The 25,007-nt window shown below is 42.2% G+C and overlaps 1 protein-coding gene across 2 annotated transcripts in view; it reads left to right on the forward strand.

Annotated features, from left to right (window-relative positions):
• OSBPL5 (oxysterol binding protein like 5) overlaps positions 1-25,007 on the forward strand; it is a 144,111-nt gene that overhangs the window by 68,046 nt on the left and 51,058 nt on the right. For both annotated transcript variants that reach the window (XM_026850373.1, XM_026850374.1), the window contains exons 2-3: positions 10,119-10,275; positions 16,327-16,400. In XM_026850373.1, coding sequence (XP_026706174.1) covers positions 10,140-10,275; positions 16,327-16,400 — 210 coding nt within the window. In that variant the 5' untranslated portion in view covers positions 10,119-10,139. The remainder of the gene's footprint in view (positions 1-10,118; positions 10,276-16,326; positions 16,401-25,007) is intronic.

The following is a 25,007-nucleotide window of genomic DNA, read 5'->3' on the forward strand; positions in this document are numbered from 1 at the left end:
TTGAAATGTTATTAAAGCTTGAAGTAGGATCCTTCCATTAAAAGGGAATATGATCTCATTATGTGATTTAGATAGTGGTATGAGGCTGTAATGATTCTCTTTAATACGTTCTTTTAAAAGAAAAATATCAAGGCAAGAATTGACCTTGAAGATGTGGCTTGCTTGCAATGATGTAACCGCATGCCTGTCCAAAGCGATGTGTTCTTGTCATGGCTTTAAATCTCCAATAGCTTTAGCTAGAGTAACTAAGTGAATTTCTTATTAATGTTTCTGTGTACCTGATGCCGTATTTCCCTCACAGCCCTGAGTTTTTCCCAAATCCAGTCAACACCCTGCAAAGGGCCGTGCTTATTGGAGCCCTCCTGCGGGGGTGGGATGGCAGATGCCATACGGGGCCAGGCTCCCTCTTCCCAAGGCCTGTCAGGGAGACTCCATCAGGGCAACTGTCCTGGTTTTGGCTTGGATAGAGCTAGTTTTTCTTCTTGGTAGCTAGAATAGTGCTGAGTGTTGGATTCAGTATGGGATTTGGTATGAGAAGAAAAGTTAGCTCTATCCCAGCTGTGGTTTAAACCACAACAGTGACCCTTACCACAGCCTGGGGTCCCTAGCTCTTAAGGTACCACTAGAAAAACTGCGTTACTAAAAAGCTGTTCCCTTAGGTAGTCAGCTACAGTTTAAAAGGATTCTGTGGGGGGTCGTTGGAGGGTATTACTAACAATTAGCATACATAAAAACTCAAGGACATGGGGGGCTGTAGGATATCTATTCCCCAAGTAGTATATCTGAGTTATGGATAGTTACTGGAAAGATCAATGTGTCACAAGGTGGACATGGTTTACTGTTATGCAACTCATTAATACTGTTCATGGGACTCTGAGACTTGCTCCCTGAAGTGCTCAGGCTTAGAGACACTGTGTGCCTTAAAAAATGTCACTGGTGGATGGGCTATCAACATCAATAACTACAGTAAAAAGGAAGCAGCGCACTTCACATCTGGTTTTCAGGTAGAGATTTTTTGAGTCATGTGTCAATGTTTTTACCTTTGGGTCTAGTATTATTTATTTTCAAATTTATAACCAAGTGCTTATTTCCTTAACTAGCACAAAGCTTTTAACACTTTTCTTAGTGCCTAACCTCACACTGTGTCTCTGTGCCTGAGCATCACACCCTCAAGTCAGAGGGAATGCTGCCTTTAGGCTCGGGCATGTGCTGTCAAACCACTGGGGGCTGGTCAGGAGCCGTGCCCACGCTTCAGCACAAGCAGCAGGGGTTCAAGGGTCATCTGTATTGCACGTGCGGTGTGATGGTGGCTTGTGTCTGCTTACCTGAACACTTGAACAAGCTTGCTCAGGAGCAGACATCAGCAAGGATGTCAGAATGATCTGGCTATGGGGTTCTTGCCTGATTTCTCAGATATAATGTCTAGCCTGCCTTGCATGCCTTACTACTGCAGCCCATGCCATTGGCCCTATTCCGGCGAGCTAGCTCAAAGGTAGTTTATGTATGTGTGCCTGAATTGTGTTTGTACCTTAATTTTGATGTAAATATATCTTTACCAGCCTCTTTGTGTTCACTGCTGAGCAGCAGCTGTGATAGCCACATCAATCTTTTGTCACCTATACAAAACTTTAATTTAAAGAAGTATATAAATATTTCTAGATAAACGGAAATTTAGAGGCAGAGATCTGGTTCCTGAATTTGTTTCCAAGTGGATCCTTACTGGAATTTCTTGGTTAGTGTGTTACAAAAACTGCATCAGGAGATCAGTTGTGGTCTGTGATGGCACATTTCTTCCTGTACATTGTACATGTACTTGGTTGTACATTATGTTTTGGTGGGGAGTCTTTGCTGATCTGCATTTTGAATTTGTTTTCCTGCTTAAAAGAATGCCGACTAGAGATACCAGTAATAAATAATGGTAAACTAAATAAAAATTCAGTAAGATTGTTAAGCATTCAGATGCTTGATGTATGCTTAACAGGTGTGATTTACCCTTTGGTTATCTTCAGTTGAATGTATTAGAACATGGGATTAAAGGGCTGGAGAGGATTCAAAGAACACACCTTACTTTTCTGCATAGATTGGTACCTCGGTAAAATGTTTGCATGAGCTTTACTCAGTAGAGATGCCTTCAGAAATCAGGGCCTAAAGGATTTACCGAAAATAAAATAAGGGACTACGACAAAATTTAGTAGGAAAGGTGCTTGCTCCTGTCTTTCACTGAGTGCTGGGGACTTTCTCATGCTTCTGGTAGTGTGAGGAAAGCCTTCAGTTCTGCGTGCATCTGTTGATACCAAGGAAGTAATTAATGTTGATGTACTAGTTGTAATTACAGCAAGTGAGGTATGATCTATGTAGTTAGCAAGGGGAAAGACCATTGAAATTGCTAAGTCAGGAGAAGGCGCTCAGTGCTAGTGGGAAATTTAATATGCTTTGTTAAATTAATAGCCTTCTGCATAACAATCAATTTACAGTTTAAAGGGTAGAGGAGGTGGATGTAAAAATCATTAAGCATTCATTTCAATGACCCACTCGATATTCCTAGTCAGAAGAAATCACTAGCACAATGTTTACAGAGTAGATTGCAAGTGTTTTAAGACAAAACCCACATGAGAACTGTGTACTTAATACTTACTGAAATGCCCATTTCTAAGCCATAAGTTTATAGTGATCCTTCTTCCAAATACAACACGACTTTAGCGATAGGCTGATGTTTGCTCACAGGAGATGTTTGTCCAAACCAGAGATGATTCTGAAGATGAGGTTTTCCTACACGTCAAGTAAAAATGTTTTGCTCTTTGTGACCCTACATTTTAAATTTCTTAGTCCCAAGTTAAATAAGGGTCTCCCAAACGAATAATCTGGGTTGTTTTTTCTTCTCAGCATGGGCACTCAGTGCCTGGTTTTGCCATAGTTGTGTTGTTTGTGGTCTTTGTACATAATGCTCACCGCAGAGAGAGATTAGTTGTGAGAAGATTATGCATGTAAATGCTGCTGGTGTGCCTAAAGCTGCAAATGTTCTGGTGTACACAAAGGAAACATTAATCAAGACATTTTACAGAGAATTAAGTGAGGAAATAGTTTTGTCTCCTGATTACTACATAATTTTCACTGCCCAGTACAGGAAAAGGCAGGCAAAGAAGCAGAAGGCGATAGAAAGAGGTGGTTGTTCTGTTCTCAGAGAGAGCAAGAGCAGATTGCTGGGGGTGGCTGTGGCAGGCAACTTCCACAAAAACAGCACAAGAGAGGCAGCTTTGAGGACTCTGCAGGGCATGTGAGTTTCGAGTTAGGTTGTAGGGATAAACTAGCCACACTCCTGAGCTTGTCAAAGCAGCTGAGAGAAATCCTTCCTGTTGCATATAATCTTAATAAAGCCGTCTGTAGCTTTAGCTTTCCGTAATGTGGTTCCTTTGTTGCAGATGCGTGTCTTCAGCAGCCTGTGTTATTTGATTTTTTTTTTTCCAGCCTAGACTGATCATCAAGCTGAGTAATACAGCGTGCGGCAGAGGGTATGGCAGGCCTTAAAATCAGAGCACTCCTGCAGTATTTCCATGTATTCATCTGGAGCATATGAAGGATTGAAAGAGTGGGGCTCTACTGAGTTGCTGGGGCTGGTTTAGGATTCAGCAGAGCAGGGCATGGTCTAGGAGGAACACACTGGGGACCACCACTGGTAAGGAAAGGTCCCCTTGCCAGTGCCGCAGAGAAATAGCTGACCCCAGTCACTCTGGGGAATAGCTGACATGTATTGTGAAGCTTCATTGCTTTAGGTTCCAGCTAACAGCATGACAGCCCAAAACATTCAGTGTCAGCTGCAGTATGTGTGTTTTGCCATATCCCTAACCAAAACCCATGGGTGTTAGGTAGAGAAGAAAATTGCCAGCACAGGCACTTTTCACTGTATCAGGTTTTATTTAACTGTTAGTAGGGGATTGGTTGTCCAATTACTATCTTATAAATAGGTATTTTAGGAATAGCTTCCAGAAATAGATTTCACAGACTTTCTGAATTGATTGTAGTTCTTCAGCTGTTGTAAATCACCAGTGCACCACTGAACTAATAATTTACCCTTGTTGAGGATCTGTGCAGCTGTTTTCCTGGTGAATACTTAGGGCTGTAATTGCTAGAAACGTATCTGCTAACAATTTGCCTTCTCTTTTCATTCATGAAATTTTTACCTCCTCAGGGTTAATTGAATCAGGAAATGTCGGTATCTTTAGATTTAATTTTCCTTATTGATGGGAATTCTGGAGTGAATACAAAATACAGTTTGATTTCTGGGAAATATTTAGTGACCAGAAAAAGAGAAGGTTGTTTGAAACAAGCTTTGAATAAATTAAGAGGGTTCCCCCCACCCCCCAACTAGCACAACCTTCTTGACTATACAACCTCCCTAATTAACTATTTATAAAGATGTGCATGTTTCCAATCTATTTTAAAGTGCTGGAAATGAGAGTAAGCAAACCAACCTACCCACCAGTTTGCGGAGGGTAGGGGCAGCATAGTATCTGTACAGTGTTTAGTTGTGTGGTAATTATATATCAGGAACTGCAAAATTTAGAGATGGAGCCAGGAAAATTCCATCCCCAAAAGCCTCGAGGCTGATGATGAAAGCTGCCAGTAGCTTCCCAGCAAGCACAAAAGGCCCAAAAAGCAGATCAGCCGTGTGAAAGGCATCTCTGCACCCACACTGAGCATCTGTAAATGCCTTAGTCGCTGCCTGAACCCCAAATGGGTCCAGTGCCAGAAAAGGGGAGCGCTGGCTGTTCCCATTTGCTTTAATGGCAGCCACGAGGTTTGCGGATAAAATAACTTTTATTCTTGCACCATTGCTTTTTTGTCGGCGGTTCTTGAAGCTGCCTGGGAGTGAAAGTCCCATTAGGCGATTGCACCCCGTTAAGTTCACCACTTTCATTGTCCTGTGTTTCATGGGGATTTGACGCAGAATTTTAATCCACTATATTTTTCATTTTTAAAAGATAAAGTGTTCTCAACGACAGGGTTAGCAAGAAGTTTCTTTCTTGCTGTTGAATTATTTATTTCTATTTAAGCTCTAGCGAACAGCCCACATTTAATAGCCCATTACTGTTTAGAGAGCTGTCAACACAAAAGGGGTAATCCTGAAAAATACTGTGTTTAGTGGCTCTGTAATACTCTCTGTATTACCTTTCCTTCATTTTTATGATCAAGAGCACAGAAAAGAAGGGCAGAAATGACCTGAGCTGCAAACTTCAGTGTGCTTTAATCTGCCAAGACTAACCACCAGATAAATTCGTGCAAGAGCTGCAGTGAAGATTTTTCGCGATGAGGTTAGCTTCCTAAGAGAGATTATGGATCCTGCATCAGTTGGCATCTTCAAATCAAGACATAATGTCTTTCTAGGGCAATTCTCCATCTCATCTGCCAGATTTGGAAGGAACGCAGGAACAGTGGGTGAAATTTGTGGCATTGTGTGATGTAAGTGGCTTGATAACATAATGGCAGGTTTTGGCCTTCTGCAATTCTGGCCCAATTTTGATTTTTACCTTTTCTATATTCCCCAAGCCCCCACAAGAACTGGTTTACATGAAGCATCTGCCATACTGTGAAGCAACCTCCAAAATACTGATTTAGAATTATGTTTGGGTTTCAGAACAACAGTGTTGTCTTCAAATCAGCCATGAAAGATTTGAGTCTCAAAAGCACTCCTGTCTCATGTAGCACCCGTGCACTCATGTATCTTCTATGGTTGCTTATTTCTTATCAGATACTTCATCACCAGTGAATTTTTGTGTGTTTTATAGGTAATTATACATTACTGGTCAAAAGTAGATTTAGTACAAGGCTATATTCTTGGAACCCTTCACAACCTTCTATCTCACACAGATGATTCTGGGCAGAGGCTGGATTATTTAGGTGTCTAAAGAGCCCTGTTGTGAAAAACACTGAGCACACCTCCCACCCTCCTGTTACAACCCTTTGGAAAATTGCCCCTGGCATCTACTGTTCAGCAACTGCAACTCTCATGAGCTTTATGTAATTTGGAGCCAGCTTGGGCAGGGCAACCCTTATGGACAGATAGAACAAGCAGCTCTCTGAGTGAGCTAATGACTTATTCTTATGGATTTGTGGCTTATGTTGGATTCACTGATGCTTGGTAATAGCAGGGTTCATAGTACTGCCCTTCTTTCAGAAGGCAACAATACAGTTTCCATCCTTCCTTTAGCCATTGATTTTCACATAATTTTAAAGAAGCTAATATTTTGAAGTTTTTTAATGCTTGTCAGATTTCCTTCACTTTTGCCAATGGTACAAAAAGCATTGGGAGCAAGGAAGGATAAAACAGGATAGATACAGATGCAGGCACACACAGAGATATCCTCTGGAAAAACAAGACAAATATTTCAGGTGCATCATAGAATCTTAGTGTGAACTACACTTTCTCCCATCAAGGAAAAACGTGTCTGATGTATAAAAAAGCCCCCAAATTACAAAAAAAAAAAAAAAAAAAAAAGGAAAATTTTCTGTGATTTTGTGCTGCACTTTGCACTTCATAACTAGGTAAAATCTTGTAGACTGAGTCTCACTGTCTCAGCCTTTCTCTGAAAAAATGTCATGGTAATCTAAGATGGGGCAATCTTAGGGAATGAACCGCAGGCCAACAGTCCTTCCCTCTTACACAGTATAAAGGAAAAGTAAGTTAACTGTGCACACACCATATAGTTCACTGAATGAGAGGCTCTGCTGCTGTCAGCTTCTAGTTGGAGCGAAGCCCATGAGAAGGTGGGTGACAGTAGAGCCTCTCTGGATGAGGGTCAAATGTAGGAAAGATCTGTGCCTGTGAGCTGGAGCAATTCAATGTTAGATGATCTTTGAAAAACAGGTCGGGATGTTGGTGACACGGCGTGTTACATGGTTGTGTGTGTGTGGCTGACAGACACATCGCTGCTGCTGCTTCTCAGGGAGCTTCGGTCACTGGAGATCTTCTGTCAAAAGACCCAGTTAATAGGGACTTACTCATATTGATCTTTCTGGTCAAAAAGAGATGAGCTGTTGCCGCAAGTTTGTATTAAGAGATGTAAGAGAAGAGCCAGAGCAGATTACTGACTTGAGGAAAATATTTTTCCTTTGTTATAGCCCAATGGCTGTTCCCAGTTAAAGAAGGCATCCAGGTTTCTTGCTGTCAAGCCCATGGCTTAAGTAAGTGTGGGAACTAGAGAGCATCAGTACAGTAATTCTGTTAGTTATCCCATGGTTGAATAAAGTGAAATAATAGGTGAGGGAAACATTGAAGCATTGGTCTTTCTGTGTAGTAAATATAGCAGCAGTTGAAAGAAATTGGGGTCTGGTATGTCCCAGCTTACCATACAGCCTGCTCTTGCTCTGGTGTCTGGAGGGGTTTTGCCACTGACATCAGTGTGAGCTGGCTGGCAGTTCTCCACTGGCATGGCTTACAGTGTTGGTGAGACAAAATGATGCTGAATGAGGCCTTTTTGTTACCCTGTCAGGAAGAGTCTCCACTGCAAGAACAGGGCATAAGAGCTGGATAGACAGCTGTTTTACATTTGTAACTTGTTCTCCAGCCTGCTTTCCACCGGACAGACCAGGGATTTCTGAATGCCTTCCTCCACGATCAGCTCAGCCTCACCAGTCACTGCTTTTTGTGGAGAATATCCCGTGGATCTGCTTTTGCTCTGAGCCACTTACGAGCAGTTCCAGAGGCAGAGAGTTGAGTTGGCCTTTCTGGGAACAAGGGCAGAAAATAGCTCAGTGTTAGCATTCCAAACCCAGCTATTTAGACCTGGATTATTTTTAAATATTTTGCTTTCAGACATGTAACTAGCTGCATTTTCCTCCTCTCTTTTCTTTTTTTAAAGTTAGCTTTAATTTTACATCTTCTCCTCACCCAGCTGTATGCAATCAGGAGTATCTGTGCCAAAAAAAAAAGGGTTATTTACATTGCTAAATGTTAGGTAGCTAAATTGCCTGCTGCTTTGGAGATGCCATTGGCTGCAAGGGGAATGTGGGGACTTTTTGAGCCTGGATGTATGTTTGCAGGGTGGTTTTACTGAGCAGTTGAATTGACAGGAGGCAGAGCAGCAGTGAGTGGAAGGTGCTACAGCCACCTTATTTCACCCTGCTGTCATCACACATCATCAGCCTGAATCACAGCCTTGTGTGAGGGGTTGGTCCATGGCAGCCCCATGCAGTGTGCAGTGTCCTGGTGCTCAGATACAAAGCCTTGCACTGAGAGTTTGTCTGAAGTGGTTGTAGTGAAATGCTGCTGCTGAATCTGTGGTGTCTTACAGCCACCTCACAGGGGGAAACAGGGTAACACATAGGGGTTTTAGGGAATGTTGTGTCATCAAAGGACTGCACAGACCTTAATTCACCCTCTGGGGACGACACGGGCCCAGCAGGGGACATGCATCCCCTTCAGATTGCAGCTGCATGGCCTGGGGGAGTCCCATATTCAGGCTAGCCCCAGCTGCTAGCCATTAGCCCCTTTTTAGATGTTACAGACCCTCACATCTGTTGGCTCACCCTCTCAGCATGGTGAGCTGGGTTCAGAAAGACCCGCTCCTCAAAGTGGTTTGGATAAACCATGATGATTGTTGGAGTCCTGACTGGTTTAGATCAAATTAAGCTCTTGGGCACTGAGGCCATCTCTTGCAGGGAAGGAGCAGGTTCTCTCTTGCCTTGTAAATCAGTTAGTTTCTAAATTTGATGCAGCCTGCTGTGTAAATAAATTAGTAAAAAACTGTAAAACCTGAAACATTGGGACTGCATTCTACAGGGATTAGCAGGGCAGGTGGAGGGACGGAGCCCAGATAAAACACAGGAGTTGAGTTTCTGACAGTGGGACAGGTTCACGGTATCCCCACATGCGGTGTCTCAGCAGGGAAGGCTGAGCTCCAAGAGGCCACTGAAGGTTCCCCATTAAATTGGGGTGTTTGGGCCAGCGCAAGCACCGGGACTGTACTGGGAGCAGGAAGGGCAGGGCATGATATTTGACCCATTTTCCACCTAAGTGCCACACAGGTCACACTACATGCATGCTGGTCCTGCCCTCCCAAACTGCACTGCAACTCTGGGCAACTTTTCCCTCTTTGCTTTCCCAGTAGCCTAAAAGAGATTGGAAAACTTGGAGGCTCTTTTAAGGAAATATGTACCATCCAAAAGGGTTGTTCTTTACCACAATAATGGTCCCCTGGAGAAGCAGCAGACTTTGTGGTCTCTAATGCCCACCCAAAGGCTGGCTTAATGTTTCTTACTGCTAGCAAGAGCCCTGCCTCTGGCTGCACATGGGAAGAGAATAAAGCTTCTAACTCAGGAAGGAGACAGTCATAATATCTGTTTGTAATGGGTAAGAAAGAACTGCTTGTTGGATGGGTATAAAAGAGACCTTTAATTCCAGCCAGTATACTCTAATGCGTTAGCCAAGTGGTGGTAAAGAGCACAGTACCACCAGGCTCTTCTGCAGGGATGCAGGGAAGCTTTTGGGGAGACAAATGCTGTTCTTTAAACTCACAGAGCATCAAGGTTTATCTTACTGATCAAACTCCAAGGCTGTTCTAAATGCCATTTTAAAGAAAATCGAAATTATTTATATGTACTGTAACTGGAAATAAGGGCAGGAGTGACACGGACGTTATCGCTGCTTGCTGCTCTCTGCAGCCAGTGCAGCTGGTCTTCTCCATGCAGCTCAGATTGATTTCTGTGGAGATGGTGTAACTCTGATGACACCAATGGAGTTACATTTATGAAAGAAACTACAAAACCTTAAAAAAAAAAAAGTTAATTTATTTTAGTGTCTAGTACTGTATAGACCTGCTAAGTAGCTATTATTCTAGATAGATCATTATAGGTAGGAGGGTGTTACACTGTCTGGATTCACCAAGGAGCAGTGTCCTGCTTCCCTGCAGTCTGCAAATACTGGGAGTCAGCAAATCAGTAATTGTAGCTTCAAACTAATATCACTTCTTCTTTTTTTTTCTGCATAGCCTTCTGGCACTCTATAAAAAGATCTGGCACACTACATAGGATTAGGCGGCTTTGAAGCAGCAGAGTCATCTGGGTGTGAAACTTTGATTTCCTGTGTCTTGAAATGAACTGTTATTTCTATCTTTCCTTTTCAGAAAACCCCCACAGCTCATGCCATGAAGGAGGAGAACTTTCTTCGTCGCAGGTTCTCCCTCTGTCCGGCCTCATCCACCCCTCAGAAGGTTGATCCTCGCAAGCTGACACGCAATCTGTTCTTCGGGGCCGACAATGACATCTACCCACTCAGCCCAGGTTGGTTTCTGGTGTGTCAGTGCAGAAAGTAGTGTGTCTCAGGTGCTTGACTGCAAGTAGATACTTGAGCATGCTGTCAGGAAGCAAAGAAGAAGTTAATGTAGAAGAGAGAAGCTGCTGCAACACAGGTATTATTGGATCCCAGGCAGTGGTGCTTCGTGATGCTGTTGTCTTTCATTGCCATGGCGTTAAGTGGGAAGTGGAGGGCATCAGAGTTGGGGTTCATAACTGTTTGAACACTGCATGGCCTCACATTTAAAAAATGCCTAGTGTTTTCGGGCACTTCCACTTTGACACACTTGATGTGTTTCACCCTAAGCGTTGGACTCATAAGATTTACTGGCCCCATTTGCAGACGTTTAATGGCAGGTTTCCCTGTTCAGATTTAGAGCCCAGGATAAATATTACAAGAGCAGACTTTCTGTGGTTAATGTTCTGTAAATATCTACAAGCACTACAAGTACCAGGAATCTTGACAGGTTACAGTGAATGGCAGACTGGCTTTAAGCGTTCTCTTTACATCGTTTCTGCTTTGAATTTCCTAGCACCCTTTCTGAAGGAAATAGAGCTCATTTTATTGTTTCAGAATTTGTTGCCCACAATAAACATTCAAGTCTTTCCTTGATTGTAGTCTGCAAACAATGCTTCCGTTCCAGTCTGTAAACAAGTGCTTCAGGGACCAGTCACAAGTTTGTAGAGCTGTCATTTGCAGCTGTGATGTCAGTACTAAATAATCAAACCTCACAGCACCTTCATGAGCTCTCAAAACACTGATATCTAGAGAAAGAACATAGCATCTGTCAAAAGGTTTCAGTGTTCATATAGATGTAACACCTGACAGACTCTCTGGGCTTTGCAGATGTAGAGCAAAACCAGCTCTGGGTTTCCTGAGCTAATTGTCTTTAAGTGTAAAGGTTTCAAGGGTCGCTGATTTTGCAGGTATTCTATTTGTGGGTGTCTGCTTCAAGGCAATGGGGAGCTTATTTTTAGCAGAGCTGACTAATCCTGGCTTGCCACTGAGGTGGCTGAAAGCTTCAACAACCTTTTGGTAATCAAATTGAAAACAACTTAAAATGGGACACCTAAAATCTTGTACATTTCAAACCTGTAGGGACTTCTGAACAACTAGTTGCCCATAAATACAGTCAGTACAAGTGTGTGTTAAGTAAACAGCTGTTTCACTTCTGCTGTCCTTGGGAGCTGAAGGGGTAATTTTTCAGGCTGTACTCACTGCCCCTTGCTTTGGGGAGATGGAGACCCATAGCTTAGAGTTTGCCCGTTCTTCTTAGCAGCATTTTCAGTGTTAAAAAAGTTACTGACTTCCTCACAGAGGTATTCCAGTGCTGTAGTCTTTCAGAAACCAGGGAAAGTTGAGGGTTTCAGTGTGGAGGAGACTTCTCCCACCACCTTGTTTCTCCTTGATCCCTGCTGGCAGCCAGACCAAACGCCTTTGCTGGGCTCAGCAGGGCAAGTGCCTTGAGCCATGGTGGAGCTTTTGTTCTCCCAAGTAACCTCCAGCACTGGCATCAGTGAGGGTGGTAGCCCTCTGTATTACAAAGGAAGAGCGTAGGCCAAGGAGTTTGTAAAGGAGAGAATAGCTCTTTTAAACAAACAGAAGTTCAGCCAGGGGATTTCTTGCAGAGAATCTGGGTTTTTGTCTATCTTTTTTTTTTTTCTTACTCCTTTCATTTCTTTCCTGATCCCTGCAGAGCTGCCTTCTCTCTTTGTTTTCCTCACATTTCCCTTAAGGAGTAACTGTTGTTCTACATGTTCAGTTGTCATTTCCCGTGGTGGCTCTCCTCTCACTCCTTTGCTGCTGCTTCTGCCTCATTTTTCTCTGAGCCTTGTGTGCTTCCCCTCACCTCCTATCCCTCTGAAGGATGCTGCTGTCTCCATAGATAAACCACAGGTCTACATGGTGTAAGCTGCATCCAGTATTTCTCTGTCCCCTATTTTTCTCTGTTGTTTTACACGAATGTGCAGTTCTTGAGGCTTTTCCAGTAGTCTGTGTTTTGCTGCCTGACCCCAGCAGATTTTCTTCCTGCGGGCACTGGGCTGATTGTGTTGGGTGGGTGCTGTGGGCAGCGCGGGCAGCAAAGCTCAGTGATTTCCTGCCGGGAAGTTGGTGGGTTTTGGGGTGGCTGGAGCTGCAGGGCTCACAGCACCACCACCACGGAGCATTAGCCCTCCAGCAACAAAGGTGTGCAAGTAAATAATTCAGTGAGAAGGGAGCAACAGACTTTACACCTCAGGCAAGCTATGATGATTCAGTTCAGCAAGGGGATATTTTTTTAAAGGAAACATATGGGAAATGCAGAGGACACTATCTGAAATAGCACTTTGGACTTTTTGCCTCTTGCTTGCGTACAAAAATGCTACTGATTCTGGTAACTAAAAGAAATTTGAAGACGACATTTTCTTTTTGTAGGAAGTTCACAAACTGGAGATAGGAATTCACGTTCCTTGCCCATGTCTGTCTTTCACTTAGCAATAAGGAGAGACGATCTTTCTCTATTTTCTCTTTCAGAGGGTAGGAAATTTATTGGGAGAGTAGCTAAAAGAACTTTTAGAGAGTCTCTTTTTGACTAGGCTGCAAGATCACACAGAGTCTTTAAATAAAAATTTAGATTAGCTTATCTGCATTCCTTTCATGAATATGGGAATTTCACTGTGATAGATACATTGAACTACATTGCAGTCTGGTATACACATTGGGCCATGTGGCTGGTATCTACAAGCAGTAACGGGTTTTATTTGCATTAGTTTTGCTACACATCAGAGCCTGTATTTTCTCTTGTAGTTATCCAGATACTTTATCAGAAAGCCTATAAAATAATAGTTTTTGCTGTGTGGAGCTAATCATAAATTCCTCAATAACGCAGAAGTTTTGCTTTCATTACCATTGATGATTCATGCTTGCTGTATCATTCTTTATAAAGGGGAAAGGCACATGCACCTGTAGGATTGATGCCTAGCAGAAAGCCAAAGAAAAGGAATAATTACTGTTCTGGAAAGGAACTAAATATTTATTTTTCCTGTGCATGACAGTAATGGGATAAAAGAAAGTATCAGTAATTCTACTCTGCAACCGCAGGACTGGAGTGTTGCCAGTTTTCTTCACAATGTGGTGAAGGCTGTTTCCATAATCACCACTGATTCCCTTCCCAAAATCCTTTTCATTTTTTGGTGCAAAACTTTTGGGCTGCTTTGCAGAGGCCCCTTCTTTGCATGCCCTGTTAGCAGCCATCACATTAAGTCAGGAGAGATTTGGCTCTATTTCTGTTGTGGGCATTATGTTTTCTTGATCAGGAAGATAAGAACTTCACCTTCTATAGCCAGTTAATATTTAGCTTCTTTTATGTTTTTATGTGGTTTCCTATTTATTTTCTAAAGGCAGCTGTGTCTATTGTGCTGTGGGTGGGACTTTTGCTTTTGGGCTTTCTGTGCACTTAAGTATGTGTGCAGATTTTTGAAGAAACTTGCACATCATTTCAATGAAGTTCACTTTCCAGACAAGGGCTGGCTGTCTCCTTCCACATGGCTGCAGCAAGTCTGCTTGAGACAGACAGCAAAGATAGCTCTCCTCTGAAAAACAGCCTTTCCCTCACAAATGCCAATAGGCTTAATGAGTTTGGCATAAGAAACCGGTATATGCAGCTCCATAAACATATCTTATGAATCTTTGTAAATGATATGATAAGAGTGAACAGTTGCGTGTTCCTGTTTTTCATAATACTCTGTCAAAAGGATGGTCCAGAGCCTCAGAAACAGTGAAATCTCATTGATCAGGTGCAAACCCTTTTAACTGTATTACTGAGAGAAGACAGAAATCTCTCACATCCAGGCTTTTTGTATGGATACCAGCTTGAAGCTAAGCTTTCTTTAAGAAATGAGACATAATAAAGACTGGCTGTGAATTCTGTTACGCTAATACATGCATCCCCTCGGAACAGGCCGCAGCTGATTCCCATTAACTTCACTTGAACTTTTAGACCATATGTTACTTTCCCATACATGTGCAGAAAAAAACTCTTCATGGGAAACAAGTGCAGCAGCTACATGGCTTTGTGAGCTTATCCCAGCCTCCTCTGCCTTTGTCAGGGAGAGTGGGGGCTACAGAAAGGAAAACGCCATCAGAGAAAGAAAAAGTACAGAGATACAGGTCCTAATCCATGCACAGCAGTGCTTACGGCCATCCCACTTGTCATGGTCACACAAAGGGTCTGTCAAGTATCCAGCCACTTGGGATTTTCTCCTGCCCGCAGACTTAGGTTTCTGAGTGCGTTATTTAGGGCTCAGTGTTTCAAGGAGAGGAGTGACAGTTAAGAAACTGGTTTAAGATATAGGTTCTCTGTTGTTGCACCACCTTTCTGTGTGACTGCGTAGGTCCTTCCTCTGCTTCAGTTCCCCACATGAGCAACGCACGTGCTGTCCCTTTTCTCCCGGGCTTGGGAGTGTTTGCCTTCTGCGTCAGCGTGGCTCCGTGCACGTGGCACAGACCAGCACTATGCCGTGAGGTGAGAAACACGTCTGAAACCCCCACCACCCTTAGTACCGTCTGGGAAGTTGAATGCCTTCTAGGTCCAGTTGTCCCACAAAGCCATTTCTTAAATTTCAGTTGATACACCAGACTGCTTGCTAGTGCCTGTAAAAAGGCACGGTTTTTGTCCTGTCTCTTTACCAGTGAAACCCTGTAGCACAGTTGCAGTCCTGGTTATAATGAGACGTGCTCGTTCTCTCACATGTCCCATGATGGAAGTGCAGAACATGGCCATAAGGATATTTATTTTTTAGTAAGCTTCTGTGGCTGGCTTTTCTAATAGTGCTTGAACTCCTTAAACTGCTACTCTGAAAACTCCAGGAGACCTTATGACTTCCGACACATCTGTGACAACTTCTGCTGACTTCAGGAGAATCAGGATTTTTCCCTTGCTGGTTTTGGATTTGATGATGTTTCCAAGACTGGCTCATACAATGTTTAAAAACATTTTAAACAGTTCCTGTGTTTGTAGTGTGCTACAAAGGGATTATATTTCACTGTCTCAATTCTTTACTGTGTCCAGTATTCTGAAGCTCTGATTGCTCACAATTTGGAGGAGAAAACTACATTACAATTGGATAACAATGACTGTCTTGGCACTAAAAGGATAGTCTCATCAGATGCTATTTTTTGGCTTTTTTTAATAGAAGCTCTGTGCTTTCTTTTACCATAGGGACATGATTATAGTTGGCAAAAAAGAACAAAATTTATCATTGCATTTTATTCCTTGGACTAGGACTACACACACTCATACTAGTATATAATGTGTATAATGTACTGCAAGTTTAGTATATTTGGGTAATGGAAATATATCTCTGCAGTGATTGGAAAATGTTGTAGTGTTCATAAATGCTACTTGTTAATTGACAATGTTTCTTATTTTAACAAATAACTTGGTCAGAAGACATTGATCTTCTGCAGGATTTTTTAATTTTGAATTACTAGTTACAACTAGATGCTGTTCTGTCTTCTGTAACGTTCTATGATAATGGTTATTATTTGTCAAACAAAGTGTGCTATCAAGTGCATCTGTGTATAGTTGCCAGATACTGACCAATGAGGACGATGTATTGAATAGCTGCTTATTAACTGAATTCCATTTATTATTTGCATTGAATAAGGCATGGGGTATATAAGAAGAGAACAGACTGTGGTAATATAATTAAAGACTGCATCATAATGCAGATACAGAAGGGAGCAGATTAAGGATGCATACGCAGCCTTATTTGTATTTTTTTTCCAGCCTTTGTATACTGGACTTTGCAACCATCATGTTGGTTCACCACCATGTTTTGAGACCTAGCTTTTAAGCAGTACTTGTTGCATAGCCCAATCATGTGGATCCAGGCTATTTCAAGCTCTGCAAGATCCTTCTTTGTGATCCTGGTGTGCCTGCTTCTGCTCATGACAGCTTCTCTTGCTTGCTGTTAGCAGTAGCCCTTCTAAGACCATGAATTGCCACAGTTTTGCACAGAATTTCTCAGTTTCTGAATCACATTTGTTTGTTGCAGGAAAAGATGTTGAAGGGAACAGCCCGCCGGCGCTGAAGGATGAGACACCACAGACTCCAAACTCCATTAGTAAGGTACTGTGGGATAGGGATCCATCCCAGGTCTTGCTTTCATTTCTTCTCAGGCTGTTGTTAATCATTCTTACTCTCTTTTTTTTGAAGTCATTGTGAAGGCTCTCCCTCTGTTCCTGCAGGAAGTGTGTGCATGTTTTAAGAGAAAGAAAATTAGTGGTTTTGAATGGTTGGGATGACAGAGAAGCCCACACTTTCCTCTGACTTGATAGCACCTACTGCAGAAGAACCCTGTTTATTTGGGCCTCATTTGGCAGTGTAATTAGATATGAATAATTCCAGCTGAAAGGTTGATTTTTGTCAGCAGAGGTGTCTCCTGCTGTTCCTGTTCAGCAAGGCAATCATAAACCTTAATTGTTTTGGAAGAGAAGTCTGAATTATTTAGGGTAGTGTGTAGCATCTGAAACTGAGTCTAGATCCAGGGAGAGAGTTCTGGGAATTGGTGTAATAGAAGAGGAACACAAACTAACCAACTTTTCCTGAGCACAGCGTTTCCATCCAGCCTGCTATGGAGAGTTAAAACTGGCTCTAAAGGCTCTGGATCTGGGTGTGCAAAACCTGGCTCTGCATCTAGAGTTAGTGCCTGCAGAGATGGAATCAACCTTATAAATTGGATCTGGCTTTGAGATTCATGTGCAGGCTTTTTTGGCTGCAGCTCCCTAACATGTTTCTGGAGGGTAACTAGAAATAGAAGCAATGCCTGTTAATAATTTTTAATCTAAATTTATTCAACTATGAAGCTATGAAATGCAAATGACACCAGCTGAAATGAAAATATAACACGAAGGAAGCAGCTGCAGACAAGTGATTTGTTATAATACATGGAATTCGGCTCTGTATCTTCAAATACCTTTGGCTGTGCTTGCCTGGAGCTTGCAGGTCATTTTGCAGAGATGCTCTGACAGAGGTCAGCATGGGGAGGTGGTGATAAGAGGAGCTTTGGGAGTATGCAGCAAGGGCTTGTGTACATGTCCTCTGCTATTGCTGGAACCTGGCAAACTGCAAACCAACCGCAGTTTTGCTTTTCCAGGTGGGTTCCTCATGGATACCCAGCTTCCCACTTGTCCTGGCAGTGGAGAAGCCTAAGGACCAGATAACTGTGTCAGGGCTTTGTTTTAAAGTCAGATGTTCTGCATGCTTTACAAGGAGTGGTGTTAAATTCCAAATGACATAGGAATGTGAAGAAGAAAGACTTCTTCTGGACAGAACAACTCAGAGCACTGAAACGATGTCCAAAAAGGAGTTTGATTTCTGAGATGCAAAATGAATGCAAGAGTAAGAATATATTTATGAAAGGTATCTGGGTGAGAGCATAGCTCATCTGTGTTTTCCCAGCCTCAGGGCTGGCCTTGCTGTTTAGTCTTCTACAGGTGTGTTTTTGAAAGGAGAAGCACCCTTGGAAGATTTGGGTGCCCACCTAGATTTCTGCCATGCTTTGTGTGCATCTGGAAGGCATTGGTGGGTCAAGAGCAGTTGCTAAGGAGAGATAAGAGAAGGTTCACAGCGCAAAACAACTGCATCAGATTTGTGATTCGGAACAAATGGGGGTCTGAGCCTTGCTTTCACCAATACAAGACTGGTTTTACAGTAGTCAAAATTGCTCCGAAACATCGGTGGACTAAACAGATACGAGGACCCCGAAACATCCAACTTGCCTACTTGTTTACAGTGTTGCAGACAATTACTTTGGCTACTGAATGGACCAGAGCTAGGTTTTTCTTTCCTGCCTGAATGTTCTGCTGAGATGTTTGATTCAGAGACTTTCAACCTCACTGGACCTGTCCTGTAGTGCCTGTCATTCTCACTTCACTCTGCTTCACCTTGCTGTGTTATACACTACCTTGTTCTTCTCCAGTCAAGTAACTTTTCTTCTGTTGTGCTTTGCAGTGTCAGTGACAGTAGGGAGTCCCTATTGTGAAATGTCTTTTACCTTAAAAAATCAGGCAAACTGGTAGTCAGTGTGCTTAATATTTCGTCTTTAACATCCACTCAGCTCTGAGGCTCTGCAGTGAAACCTTACTGTCAGTTGTCCAGAACTGTCAGTGGGGATCTGTCACAGTTCAGTTTAAAAATAAATAGTGATTCCACTACTTAAACCACAGGAAAGAGCATGTGCTAATTGGGTCATGTTTAGATTCCTGATAGCAGGGGGGAAATTTTTAGAAACCAAACTGGAGGGTGTGCAGGTTTAATTAATGGATTCAAAAGTAAATGTTCTAGGTAACAGATGAATGAATCTGTTAGCCTTCTTTTGGCACAGTGGATATAACAAACCTGGTTGGAAATCAGTGTTGCTTCAGCAGCACTACTTTGATGTGCCACGCTGCATCAACTCTTTTTTACCCAGTAATGAGAAGGGAAGGAAATCCAGTCGAGTGATTCGATCCCTGGACTCGGGCTTAGGTGACCTTGAATTGCCAGCTCGAACTTGGAGTCTCTGCATTTCCCCAGGCAGATTAATTGCGTTTCTATTTCACATCTTCATCGGTGAAGTGGAAGCAGTTCTACATTTCGTTCACTCAGGCCATATCCACACTGGAGGATGGAGCAGGCTGCAAGTTTCCCAGGTTAGCGGACACCAAGCAGAGTATCTCATAAAAACCTATCAAATCTGTGACCTTGTGAGCTGTGAAGCCATTTAACTGCAACCACACTACCCTGGGCTCATAGATGGACTGTTTGTCTGTCTGAGGTATGAACACATCCCGACTGTCCTATCTGCAGAGACAGTAAAATATTTGATGCCAGAGCATTTGCTTTCAGTGTGTTTGTGCAGTTTTTAGCAATATATATTTCTGATTTCAGTTGTGAATTCTCGCCCCAAATTTTATTACAACAAATTTAAGGCACAGTTCAGCTACGTATTACATTGCTATATTTCCTTCAGTGTAATTTCTCCTATTTCCTTTTTTTAAGTGGAGGCTCTTTCATACCCTTTTTCAAGGGACAAAAAAAAATTAAATTACTCGCTTATTTATTTCGGGTTGTTTCTCATATTAGTTTTTCTCTTTTTAAGAGCCCTTTAGCCTTGTTTTCTGGGACCAGTGCTTATAGTGGAGTGTGAGAGAATCACAGAACTGTCTCCAAGCCTCAAGCTCATCTCTGCAGCCAGGTAGTACATTTAGCATGTACCTGATAGAGACAGGAGATGCCTTTCTCTCATTCTGTCCCTCATTTGGCACTGATAGTGTCCTTTAAGGTACCTTTTATTGCAGAATGCAGTGTTGCATTTTCTTTCTTCCCTTTCTGTGCTTACCTATTTAGTCTACTGGCTGGAGAGCAGCTGGGGTCTCTTGATGTGCATGCAGAGCCCACAGAGTTTTGAAGTGTATTTTAAGGGATAGTCAGAAAAATCTTGAAGCTGGTGCTCAGTGATTCTTCACTCTTTTCAGTTCCCCTTTAATGTCACAATGAAGTCTAAAATTATCACATTGTAGGAGTGTGGCTGCTGCGTGCACAGTTATATGACGTATGGGAGCGCAAAGCGTAGATTGCTTTGTTCATAGTGAATGAGTTTTTCGACATGCCTGAATTGTTCAAGTCTTTATTGTGTAGCTTGTAATCTGAAATATGAATCGAAGTGTCTGCTAGAAATTTATTTTAGCTGTAAAGTATTTTGAAACAGCTCATAGTGATCACTTGAGGTTTAAGCTACAACACCCATGCTGTCTCAATCTCATCCTAGATCCATGAATCATGCTCTTAACCTCTGAGTTAATTCCAGCCATGGTTACACTTGGGACTATCTTAAAAGATCGTTCACAACTCTGGCAACCTTTCTTTCCCTCTGTTCTCCCTTAGCCAACAAACTGAAGGTTGTCTGAGAGATCCAGATGTTGCAGAAATCACCTTGGAGAGGCTCAGGAGTGAAACATCCCCTCTCTGTGCTAAGTACAGCTTTATAGGAGAACCTGGCCTTTCTAGGTGATGTTACGCTTAACTGGACCCTTGCTGGCTTTTCATTACCATACTTAATGCTGTCAGTGTTGTGGATGGAATTATTTTGGAGCTAGTTTTCTCTATCAAGACTTACACTCAGTTCCTGTGTGCTGGTTCAGGTACACCTTGCTTCTTCAATTCCATGTGCAGCATTTTAGGGTAATTACTGTTGTCCACAGAGAGCTTTGCAGCTGGTTTCAAGTGAGCAGAGATGAAGCCTGGAGTATCCTGGGAAAATTGCATAGAAGAGGGGTGGGATTTTGCACTGAGTGGTAGGAAACATGGAGCATCCCTAACTTGTGTAGGTGCATACAAGCCCTGAAACTCCCAGGTGCCTCACAGAGGAAAATGTAGACAGTAGTAACTGTTCGCTTACAGAAACGAAGTCTCAAAGTTGATAACTTTGGGTAAGCCACAGCAGTCCTATCATGTCACCTTGGGTCACTGGTGGTCATGATTATTTACTCTGGTGTTTCTGATGGGGGGAATGAGGTGCTGCAGAGGTGCTAAAATTGAAATAATTTTTAAACAATTTAGGAAAGCATATTTTAAGCTGAAAGTCCAATTGGTTTTCATTACTCATTTCATTTGTTTAAATTCAGCCTAGGATCAAAGCTGTGCCTATAGCTTAGAGGAAAAAGGCAAACCTTTGCTTCAGATTCCTGCTTAGCACTACAACTGTATCAGTCATGTGAAACAGCATCTTTCTCGGTGTGCAACTTCCCATCTCATCTGAAATGTTCTCTCAATATTCTAAACTTGCAGAACATTCTTTCCATGAAAGGCACACTAAAATGATCAATTAAAAATCCTATGAGGTCTGTGACTTTTTCTTTATTTACTATAGTCTGGCATAATGGTGCAAAGCATTCCACTAAACAGTAGTATAACTTGGTATTTGGAGTTGCTTGGATAACTGAATTTCACCAATGATTTTCCCCAGATATCACTGTTATGCCAGTTGTTTATTTGTACAGGCTTTTCAGTCTTTGCAAACCATTGTGCTATTTCAGTGTTGTAAACACAGTTGTGGTGTCTTTGTAACATTGCTGAAATAAGGGGGATTTTATTTTTTTTGAAAACTAGAAAGTTTTAGGTGAAGATTATTCAACTTGCTCTAAAGCAGCATATTAATTGAAGGTGAGTCTTTCCTAATGCAAAGCTTGTTTGTAAGAATTGTTTCACTGACACTACTGTGCTTAGGATGAACTGTTAATTCATAACAAAATAAAGTTTTTGAAAAGAACTGCTTATAGTAAATTGAAAACAAAATTGTTTAAATGTGCTCGAGGTATCTGTGAATATTCACATCAGTAACAAGAATCTTTTCACTTCTAATGTTAAACCCAGCTTCTCCATGATGTTTATACTACTTCAGGAACTTTTGTTTAATTTCTTTTATTTCTGAAGTGATACAGATCTGTAGCAATTATATGTGGAAAAGATCCTGGAGAAACTACAATGTGAGCAAGGACGTGTCTCCCATGTGATGACTATTTTTGCTTTTATGAAACATAACTTACGACCCCAGCTACTTTTGTTCTGCCTTCAAATTCCCATCTGATTTCATCTTTCTCTCACTTGGATGCAAATAAGAAAAAAGAGCAGCTTGTAAGCTGTCACTACGGTTAACATGCAGACCACAGTTTGAGAATAACTTCATTTAAGTGTTTCTGATTTGGAACAATTCTGTCTATTTGTCTCTCGTTACACGTTTTTTGTGTTCATCCTGTGCATCAAGGATTATTTGTGATAAACAACAGGATCTTCCTCTTGCTGTTATCCAAGCCAGGGCGTACTGATGGGCTGGCATGCCCCACACCAGTCGATCACAGGCTGCTTTTCTGTGAAATTATTTGGTTCCTCTTGGAAATGAAGTCACCAAAAAGACACTTGATCAGAATTGCACTATTGTGAGGACTCTGTATGCTCTCTTACAAAGCCTGGCAGAAGTGTAAGGGTATTGTGATAACTGCTAACAATTAGCAGTGGATCTCCAGAGCTACATGACTGAGATGAAAGGGAACAGAAACATAAGTGGGATAAAAATCTCTGAGCACAGTACAGCCTGTCATCAGGTGTCAAGGTCATCACTCAGTCCTGGAAAGGGCAGAGCTGGTCAGACAACTGAAGAGGGACAACATTTTCCTACCCCTGCAAGTGCTGCTGCACACCCTGGTAGAAGTTTTTGGCAGATTAACAGTCTTCCCTCCTTGTAATTATGAGAACCAGTATATGGAAAACATACTTACTGCTTTCTTATGAGAATGTTCCAGTGTTCTTTTTTAATTTTAAGAGGGACACCAATTCCCTACCCTCCCATTCTACAAAGTTTCATCTCTGGTAAATATTGTTCATGTGTTGCTGCAGAGAGAGGGGGCCAGATTCCGCTATCCTGCACATGTGTTATCCCAATGTCCTTTAACAATTTGATGACAAACGTCTTCTCTTAATGTTCTGCCAGACTGAGAAAGGCCGGGCAATAGAAGGACGTCATTAAATGCTCCTGATGTGTCTTAGTGACATGAGGCCCTGCTGTGTCTTAGGGATCATTAGAGGTAATAGCCTGGATTTACTGAATCTTATATATTCCACAAGGTACAATCAAAACTATTAAGACAGATTAATGTGAAAACATGAAATCATATTATTTCAAGTCACTTATCAGGTTAAACCTGGAGTAACTGTACATTGCTATCAGCAGCATGGGGTCCTGTGGTATGCAGTGCTGAGGCTCAGATCCCACCTTTCCTGTGAAAAGGAGGAACTTTAAACCCAGAAATGCAATGCCTCACTCCATAGACCTGGAACAAGCAAACTGCTGTTTAGGATCTGTGGTGATGCATCCTCATAAACATAACAAGAAGCAAAGTCAGCAGGGAGACGCAATCAATTGGCCTCATGAAAAAAGTAATTGGGGAAACAGCATCAAGTTTCCAAAACCAGAAGTCCCAGGTCAGGGAAATCTGAAAGCTTGTCCGTGGCTCCTAGTTAAAACCATGGCTTGGTTTTAGTAAAATTCTCTTCGTAAAGCTTGGTCATTTTACAGCCACCTCAGGGAGCTGTGCTATTCGTCACACAGTTGGTACGTCAGTTTTTTGAGACATGGCAGCCCAGATATTTTCCCATACCTAGAAATTCTTACACAGGCAGTGACTTAAGCTACTGCTTCTTTCTCATCTGTTCTTAAGGCTGTCTTAGTGTGCCCTGTCCCTGTGGCTGTGTTTCCCTTTTTTACAGACAAGGTTATCAAATTGAGCATGTCTGGATGTAGCTCAGGCACGGGGGAGGCAGTGCCTGAAGGAAGCGGCACAGTGGTTCAGGAGCCCACCGCAGCAGCCTCCAAGGCTGTAATCCACTGCTTTGACCAAGTGAAAGACCACTTTGTAATGATTTCAGACAAGTTTCACTATTTATTGAGCTCCTAAAGGCTATGGTGCTGTAAGGGGAGATTATCCCTCATCCGCTGTTGTGTGCTGTGGCTTTTTAACATGCATAGCAGTGTCAGCTGGCGTCAGGCATGCGGTGTCCTTGGTCGTGGAGCTGCGAGTCAGCCCTCCTGAAGAGCCACAGTCAATGTGTCTCTGTGTAAACATCCCAGGTTTGAAGTCCTGTGGTTCTTTAACTCTATTTTTAGCATGATCCGGAGAGACTCCGAGGAGGAGGCAGGTGTGGCTGGTAGAGCAGCAAAAGTGCCTCTGTCTGTGTTAATGCTGGTTCCCCCCGAGCAGTGGGTTTAAGGCTCAGGTTTGCATCGTTTGTAGCCCTTGTTGGAAGTCTTTCTGAATTATCTTCAAGTAAATGTCCTCAAACCAAGTGAGCTTAGGGGCCAAAATTTCATTCTTTATGTAAGTACTAAGATGTAATTGTCTAAACAACAAGTGACTGTAGCTTGTTTTAATTAGTTAAGCAAAAAAGCATTCATTATATCCTGATGCTTTGCAGACACCTGAGCAGGATTTCTTAGAATCTTGGGGACATCTGTGCTTTTTCTGCTTCTCACACTGGCTAATGAGGAATGGTACTCAGTGTTTCTCTCTGTGTCTGATCTTTCAGGCTGGAGGGAATGAAATTACCAATAAACAGTTGGCTCATAGTTGTATCTCAAGGACAGGACATTCTCCCTGCTAATTGGAAGAAAGGGTGAGAATTCTTCTGACCAGATTCAGAGGACACACGTCTCGAATCATGAAAGCATAATCTCCTAATAATTCTGAAGGATTCTTGCTCAGAGACATTTAAGCACTTAGAAATGTTTTCTCATAAAGAAGTTTATAACATATCTCCCAAATGTCTACTGCTGCCCTTTGAAATGTGATAAAGACCCTGTGGGCACAGTTCTCTGCTCAGATGTCATCTGTGCAGCATTCCCCACCATAAATCTTGTGGTTTTATAGTGAAGTCCCATGTGCAGAAATATAAAATTCGTCTTTATGCACCATCATAAGAGTTTTAATTTCTGTGTTTATTCTTAAGTATCACATGTAGTTTTGTTTTTAGTGAAAAACTACTAAAAGGGTCTGTGAGAACAAGTGATAGGTTCTACAGTGACCCCGTCTCTGTTGCAAATTGCACCTTCTGCCCCAAATTTCTAATTCTACATCATCCACAAGTAGTTTTGCTCAGTGTGCACCCTTACCTCCCATTTTTGCTCCTGCCACAGTCTCCAAA

Source organism: Athene cunicularia, assembly GCF_003259725.1.
Source record: "Athene cunicularia isolate RWA chromosome 5 unlocalized genomic scaffold, athCun1 chr5_part2, whole genome shotgun sequence".
Classification (NCBI taxonomy): domain Eukaryota; kingdom Metazoa; phylum Chordata; class Aves; order Strigiformes; family Strigidae; genus Athene; species Athene cunicularia.